Here is a 7,553-nt window from a genome sequence, read left to right as displayed (position 1 = left end):
TGTAGCCACTTCTTAGCCCTATAAGGAATTAAACAGCCCTTGGTAGAAAGTGCATGTTGTATCACTGTCAGTAGCCCAGCTACTGATGGGCACCTTAGCTACACCCAAGATAATTGCTCATGACTATTTCCATACACCTTGATGCACAGTACTAGATACCTTATCATTTGTTTACTTCAAAACATTAAAAGCCTCATTTTCAACACACCTCATACTTTGTGTATCTGTTGTCTGTATAGGCTAGGGCTGCATATTCTCTTGGGAAACATCAGAAACACTAGATTTAAGATAAGCACTCTGGTCTTCCATCAGTAGTTTATTTGGTTTATTACAAATGATACAGGCCAGATAGCCAGCAACAATTAAATCCACTTTGATATATCAGTCTGTTGCTTTTATCCTATCCTAGATATCAACCCCATGCACCAACCCCCTTTCTTAAGTGAGAGTGAAATATTTATTAAATTGTTTAAAATTCTGTACACAAAGCAATAGGTTAGAGTGGGCTCAGCGGATGCCTTGATGGATAATGCTACTCTTGGTGCTGCTGTCTTTCTCCTTCTTACGGGCTGGGTCCAGCTCGAAACACCGCCAGAGCCTCAGTGTTTCATCTGCTGCTGCTGATGCCACTGTGGACCCATCTGGACTCATAGTCAAGCTTAGCACTCTAGCTGTGTGACCTGGGGAATATTAAAAACAAAGGTGTGCCATTTCCAGCAGACAAGTGGAAGGAACGATGCATGTGTGGCTGTTTCCATTATATGAAGGCAGCAATACCCACAAATTAGAAGTTGGCTAAATCTGGTACTTCAGCCATTTCCATACCATCTATCTGAACTCACCTTTTAACTCTGTGACCTTGGACATGGATGGGTATTTCCATACCACGAGCTGGTTCTGGGCAAAGCCATGACCAGACACAAGTTCTTTGTAGTTTGTAGACCAAAGTACTGCACACACCTGTCATGTCAGACATAAAACAGTGAGTACCAAGAGCCGAAATACATGCTCATGTATAAATTGAAGAGACTCAGCATCAGCTTAGTATCCAATGCTGAATTGCTCTTTATTTTCCATTGAGAATACTAGGTGAACCTACCTGAGACTGTGCATCCACTGTATTGAGGCAGGTACCCGAGCACACACTCCAGATCCTTATATGGCGGTCACTTGTTCCACCTCCTGTTGCCAGCACATTGGACTGCCATGGACTCCAAGCTACAGCCTAGAAGAAAGGTGTCTTAGGTTAATCTTCCCTATTGCCAGCAACATGTCAAGTGCCTCCTAGATAAAGAACTACTTACCTTAACAGCTCCTTGATGCTGCGTGAAAGTCTGCACAGGCTGAAATGATCCACTATCCCCTTGGATGCTTGGCCAGACATTTACCAGGTTATCATTTCCTCCACTGGCCAGATAGCGACCATCAGGTGACCACTTGAGCCCACACACCTCTTGCGTATGGCCAGCAAGTGTTGCCACATGGTGCTCTGCCACACGAACATCATGATGATGAATGTGACCGGTCCGTGACCCACTGTTAAGAGAGGCATAAGATTTAGTATATAAACCCAAACTCAAGTGCTAAGGACAACCAATATCACCTCTTCACTTAGGAAAGAAAAAAAAAAGTTCCAGAGAAGGCAGTTTTGCTGTACTCCTGCTGTTATATTTATATCCTGCCTTTCCCCCCAGAACCAGGCCTCAAGCATGAATAAAGACAATAAAGTGATACACACATAAAAGATAATAAATGGAAATTAAACAATAATATTAAACTACATAAAAATATTTTTAAAAAACTAGTTGAAACAACAATACTATTAAAAGCCCTTTCCTAAAAAACAGTCAGTTCTCAGAAGCCTACTGGAGTAAAAGTCTTCACCTGCCAGCAGGAGGACAAGGAGGGAGCCAGGTCTGGCCTCTCTAGGAAGGGGGCTCCAAAGTCTGCAAGCAGCCATCAAGAAGCCCCACCCGCATCACCACCAAACATGCTTGTGAGGGTGGCGTGACAGAAGGGCCTCCCTCAAAGATCTCAGAGCATAGCCAGGTTTGTATAGAAGAATACAGTCCTGCAGATAGGCTGAGCCTAAGCAAGTAATGCTCTCATGAATCCCTTTGTCTGGGATTTGGGCCATACCTGGATAGAATGTGGCTGTTCCAGCTCAAGGAGCTCACACGGGATGAGTGACTGACCATGTTTCGTAGACGCTTCTTCTGCTGGATGTCCCATAACTAGAATCACCACAGACAATAATTAGTACAACCATCTGGCTAAACTCGAATATTGCCGGGGGGGGGGGTTGGAAATGGAGAAGAGTATATACCAAGACAAGCCCACTTTGCCAAAACCATTTAAAATCAATTGGAGAAATGCAACCAAGCCATGGCCTTCAAAGTCATGCCTCAAGGAGGCTCAGTCATGCCTCAACCACAAACATACCCACACTTCAGTAGTTCCCACAACCTGCCAGGTACCTGCTGGTAGCTCGTGGCCCCAAAGAGTAACCACATAACACAGATTTCTGCATTGCAGGGAGTTGGACTAGATGACCCTTGGGTCCCTCCCAACTCTTAAGATTCTATGAACTTCTGGTAGAGGTCATGAGTATCTCTGTAAACCATGCTGCTTGGCAAGTAGTCAAGTCAACAATGCTTAATCAAGTCATTAAAGAGGCATAACCCCTACCTGAACCTCTGCGTTACTTGTGCCAATTGCAAGGTAGTTTCCCTCTTTGATCCAAGACACAGAAGAGATGTAGTCATCTGGGTGTTCCATCTGCATGAGCTGGATTATTTCTCGGGACTCGTAGTTCCACAGATACACTGTTTTATCCAGAGCCACAGCCAGGAAGTTGAGGGCGCTCCAGTCGATGAGGTTCAGATCTAAAACAATAGATGAATCGCCACTAGCCCCTTCCTCCTCTGCACACCTCCCCATCCCCCATTGTAAGGCCTGACATGGCTCCGATTCCTCTAACAACCCCTCCCTCTCCACCCACAGTAGCCAAGGCAAATACCACATGGAGGCATAAGTCTTCTGTAACACGTTACATCATCGCAGAACTGACAGGGATCCTATAAAATACAAGCACTGTAGCTACTTACAGTAGTCGTTGCGGATGTCTGGGGCATCCAGAATACGGTCTGACATGGAGGCTATGTATCTACCATTCTTCCGAGAGGAGCCTGGTGTGTTCTTCTGGCTGTAGAGCACTTTGAGATTGTTCTGGTATCCTGGGGTGGGGAAGAGTGACCATGATTACGCAGCCCAAACCAAAGTCAACCATGTATTTGCTTCCACTGTAGTTGACATAGATCTAGTTTCAACTCATTTACCCCAGCTGCTGAAAGGCCTAATAAGTCTTCTAACACATCTGGGTTTTCAGCTAATTCTGTCAAAATGCAAAGCAACTGCGGTAGGCCACCACCACACCATGAACAGATCAAACCATCTGCAAGAGAAGCTTCCTCCTCACAGGCACTGCACTTGAGGTATGCTGCTCTTTCAAGCTAAGGGTGCAACCCTTTGCATACATATGTAGGAGAGAGCTCCACTGAGGAAAATGGAACCTCCAAATAAACATGTACAAGAGCGCACTGCATCAAGGAGGTTAATTCTATTTTTTTTAAAAAAAAGGAGAACCCTAATTCAAGAAAGGACTTCCCTGCTGTTGTTTCATGTGAAAGACTATGGGTTCTGGTTGGTGACCCGAACCAGCACAATCCTAATAGCTTGAACAAAATGCAAGCAAACCACCTTGTTTTACTAGCATAATACAGAATTACACAAGCGGTAGCCTATAAACCGGAGTCACTGCTAGGCTGCAGACTGGCAGTACTACTTTCCTACCACTCAGGAAGGCATAATTGCCTTGAACAATTCTCACTCTGAAGTCACAGCATAGCAGGGCGAGGGTGCCATCCGCATGAACTAGATTATCAGGAAGCACCACCATAGCATCATCATCATCATCATCATCATCATAATAATAATAATTTTTTATTTATATCCCACCCATCTGGCTGGGTTTCCTCAGCTATTCTGGGCGGCTCCCAACAGAACATTAAAAACACAATAAAACATCAAACATTAAAAACTTCCCTAAACAGGGTTGCCTTCAGATGTCTTCTAAAAGTCAGATGGTTGTTTATTTCCTTGACATCTGGTGGGAGGGCTTTCCACAGGATGGGCGCCACCACCAAGAAGGCCCTCTGCCTGGTTCCCTGTAACCTCACTTCTTGCATGGAGGGAATTGCCAAAAGGCCCTGGGAGCTGGACCTCAGTGTCCGGGTAAAACGATGGCAGTGGAGACGCTCCTTTAGGTATGCTGGGCCAAAGCCATTTAGGGCATCCCTTTAGAATCCTTGCTATTTCTACCATCTAAAAAGACCCTGATGTTGGGAAAGATGGAGGGCACAAGGAGAAGGGGACGACAGAGGACAAGATGGTTGGACAGTGTTCTCGAAGCTACTAAAATGAGTCTGACCAAACTGCAGGAGGCAGTGGAAGACAGGAGTGCCTCTTGTGCTCTGGTTCATGGGGTCATGAAGACACCTTCAGTGTCTTTCACCCACAAGGAAAGCATCTGGTCCTACCTTCAGGGGCATTCTGAGGCTTTCCACTCAGTCGCAGGATTTTTGCCTCTTCTACATCAAAGCCATTCAGGTTCATTGCCCAGGCCTTCTGATGCTCCTTGGGTTGGAAAAGCAGTCCCATTAAAAAAAATAATTAGTAGTTTGTCATACAACAGGAATGGAAAACCTATTATCCCTCCAGATGTTGCTGACCTCAAATTCCCATCAGTCGTAGCCACATGCCATGCTGGCAGGGACTTATGGGAGTTTTGAGTCCCATAACATCTGGAAGGCCAAAGGTTCCCAGCTCCCTTGCTCTTACAGTATAGACAGCTAAGCAATTATATGCCTGCAGGCTGACATGAGCAACAAGAGCCAAATCAGAGCTGGAAGGTTTGTATGGCATAACATCTTACCTCATCGTCACCCACACAAGCCAATATACTGTAAAGCAGGAAGCAGGTGAAGATTGGTCAATCTTCTGTAATTTTATCCGCTAAACACCACCATCCTAAGATTGGAGATAAGAGTAAAGGGCAGCATTTCCATCCACCCTCACTGGCACTGGAGGGGGGATGATGAGGAGAAATGCTACCTTTTACCTAAAAACTCTGATCTTGGATGTGATGCTTAACACTAAGATTGGATATACAATCTCTCTGCATGAACTTAAGAGATCCTCTCTAAAGAGCTAGCAGAGGTGCAAGCATACATGTGTGCTACCTGCTTGTGACAAGGGAAAGAAGAGGCACATGCATTTTCTCTCTTGTGGAATTTGTTTGGTTTGCCCTTCCTACTGCTAGAAAGCAACCCCTGGAAATGTGGACAAGTTCAAATCCAATCTTTGGGTTGAAATAGGCTCTCCTGCCCTGTATCACATAGCTTGAGTTATTTACTTAGCTACCCATAAATCACAGCCTAGGATTGTGTACTGGTCATTCTTGATTTTGTAGCTAATATGAGCAAAATGGCCTGTATAATAGCTGGGTTTCAGAAATCTAGCATGTATTATCACCTGTCTCTTTACAGCTGCTAACCTACTGTCAGGAAGCCTGCTTTGCCAATTATTGGGTGTCAATATCTCCCTGCACCATTTCTATATGGCTTGCACGAGGAACAGTTCTTTAATATCACAAACTCACCTTCTTGGTGGGAGTATCATCAGAGGACTCCTCTTTTGTCAAGAGGAAGCTGGCCACATCCATTTGCATAGCGCTGCGATTAGGAATGTATCTGTCCCCTCCAGTTTTGTTTGGAGTGTTTTGTGCTTTAGAACCAGACTTGCCTACAAGATGGAGAAACAGCAAAAAATCTATTGCATCTATTGATAGATAAGTTTTGATTCATAGAAAGGAGTACTTCTGTGACTATTCCACAGTGTCATCAAGGGATGTAGTGGATAGGCCACTCCCAACATCTAGTTGGGGGAAAACCACAAGACAAGCTAATGACATATGCTAGGTCAACCCATAGCCTCAAACATTAAGATGTGTCCTCACCCTCATAAGATACAACAGGAGTCTTACCTGGTGTCTTGGAGGGGGTCTTGCTTGTGCTGTGAGGTCTGTTAGCTGGCTTCATGGGTGAAGGAGCTGTAGCATCTGGGGTATGTCCAGAGCTGGCGGCAGCAGCCTCCTTGGCTTTGCGCTGCCATCGGGCAGGAGGGACATTGGGAATAGGGGCATCTAGCTTCAACAGCCCATGCAAGTCACTCTCAAACAGGAACTGTGCCATGTGAATAGGGCGCTGAGAGGATAAAGCCAGATAAAATAAATAGCAGCTGCAAACAAAAGGCCAACAGAGACCATGCAATACACATCTGCAGTAGGGTTGGGTGAGCACGCGTGTTATTCCCCATTCCCAGTCAGTTTGGCCTAGCCCTAAGCTAGCAAGTCTAAATTCGGATCAGATGGAGGCACACACATTTGAATGCTCCTCTATATAGAAAGCTGCGTTTTTCAAGAAAGGCCATATTGCACCCCCTTCCCATCAAAATTTACTTTTCTAAATGCAAAGGAACTCCCCGACTCTGCGCCCCATGCAACAGCATCGACCCATGGGAGCCTCCACCTGAAGACACAGGTTCTGCATCTAAGTGGAATGTCTCTTCGTACTTTACGACCCCCGGAGGTTTCCTGAAAGGGTGCACTGCTTTTATAAGATGCCTTGCGACCCCAGCCGTTTTCAGCAGCGGCACTAAAAAGAGTGGCAGGGGTACCTTCTTTCTATCTCGGCGTGGTCTACTGCACCACCCATCCACCCAGCCCCAGCCCCGGGAAGCTCCCCGCGCAGGGTGGGCAGCCCCACCCCGGGCCACGCGGCGGAGATGGGGGGCAGGAAAAAGCGCTACAGGCGGCGAGGAGATCGAGGGAAGCCAGGCGGGTGCGGAGAGGCTCCAAGAGCCACAGCAGCGACGCAGCGGGCCGCCTGGAGGCAAACAAACCGGACTCACCTTTTTTCTCGATCTGGAGGAAACTCTGCCGAGCCCTTCCGCCATTCACGATTTAAATTCGCCTCTCCGAGCAGCGATTGGCCGTTTCGAACGCGCCGGCTGCCGGGAAGCCGAGGCCAACGGGCAGTCTTCGTCTCTCTCATTGGCTCTCCGACGGCGAGGAGGCGGGGCTCTGCTAGGGCAAGTCTCTGGGAGGGAGTCGTGCGGCTCCATGGATAAAGCAGGGGCGTTTTCCTGAGTGCGGGCGCTTCCCATGATGCCTAGCGGCGGTGGCGGAGTGGGGAGGAGGGAGAGAAGAGGGCAGCGGGGTTGCCATGGTGCCGGACGCCGCAATAACGTTCCAGAATTCCAACCGAGGCTTGGAAGCGCACGTCCGCTACGGCTCAGTCGCGAGAGGGCCGCGGAATGTTTCGCGTGTGCGCATCGCCCGCCGAGGCATCCCGGGCGGGTGCGCGTGGTGCGGTCAGAGCTCTCCGAAGTCGCTGCTTCCCTAACGAGCCGCCTGCGTCTGCGGCTGAGGACTC

The 7,553-nt window shown here is 47.5% G+C and overlaps 1 protein-coding gene across 3 annotated transcripts; it reads right to left on the bottom strand.

Moving 5' to 3' along the window:
- Positions 1–298: 298 nt before the first annotated feature.
- Positions 299–7,206, bottom strand: CDC20 (cell division cycle 20). Of its 3 annotated transcripts, none has more exons than XM_079980386.1 (11): positions 7,030–7,206; positions 6,104–6,323; positions 5,720–5,862; positions 4,599–4,695; positions 3,108–3,236; positions 2,689–2,885; positions 2,140–2,234; positions 1,305–1,536; positions 1,100–1,225; positions 843–960; positions 299–680 (listed from the first exon to the last, which is right to left on the bottom strand). In XM_079980386.1, the coding sequence occupies exons 1-11, from the start codon at positions 7,072–7,074 to the stop codon at positions 508–510; spliced, it is 1,575 nt and encodes a 524-aa protein (XP_079836512.1). In that variant the 5' UTR covers positions 7,075–7,206; the 3' UTR covers positions 299–507. The 3 variants fall into 3 exon arrangements, with proteins under 3 accessions (XP_079836512.1, XP_079836513.1, XP_079836514.1); XM_079980387.1 differs by lacking the exon at positions 7,030–7,206 and adding an exon at positions 6,928–6,948; XM_079980388.1 differs by lacking the exon at positions 7,030–7,206 and adding an exon at positions 6,796–6,816.
- Positions 7,207–7,553: the final 347 nt, after the last annotated feature.

This window comes from Podarcis cretensis (genome assembly GCF_951804945.1).
Source record: "Podarcis cretensis genome assembly, chromosome: 6".
Lineage (NCBI taxonomy): Eukaryota > Metazoa > Chordata > Lepidosauria > Squamata > Lacertidae > Podarcis > Podarcis cretensis.
The sequence above is the reverse complement of the archived record's forward strand: the minus strand, read 5'-3'. Positions and strand labels throughout refer to the sequence as shown.

Bases quoted from the DNA above. Each gene is read 5' to 3' on its own strand.
- CDC20 (XM_079980386.1), bottom strand. From the start codon at position 7,074: ATGGCGGAAGGGCTCGGCAGAGTTTCCTCCAGATCGAGAAAAAAG. The intron at 3,237-4,598 runs GTAGGACCAGAT...TCCCCACCCCAG, and splicing joins GCCTCAGAATGCCCCTGAAG to GATACCAGAACAATCTCAAA. The intron at 1,226-1,304 runs GTAAGTAGTTCT...CCTTTCTTCTAG, and splicing joins AGCATCAAGGAGCTGTTAAG to GCTGTAGCTTGGAGTCCATG.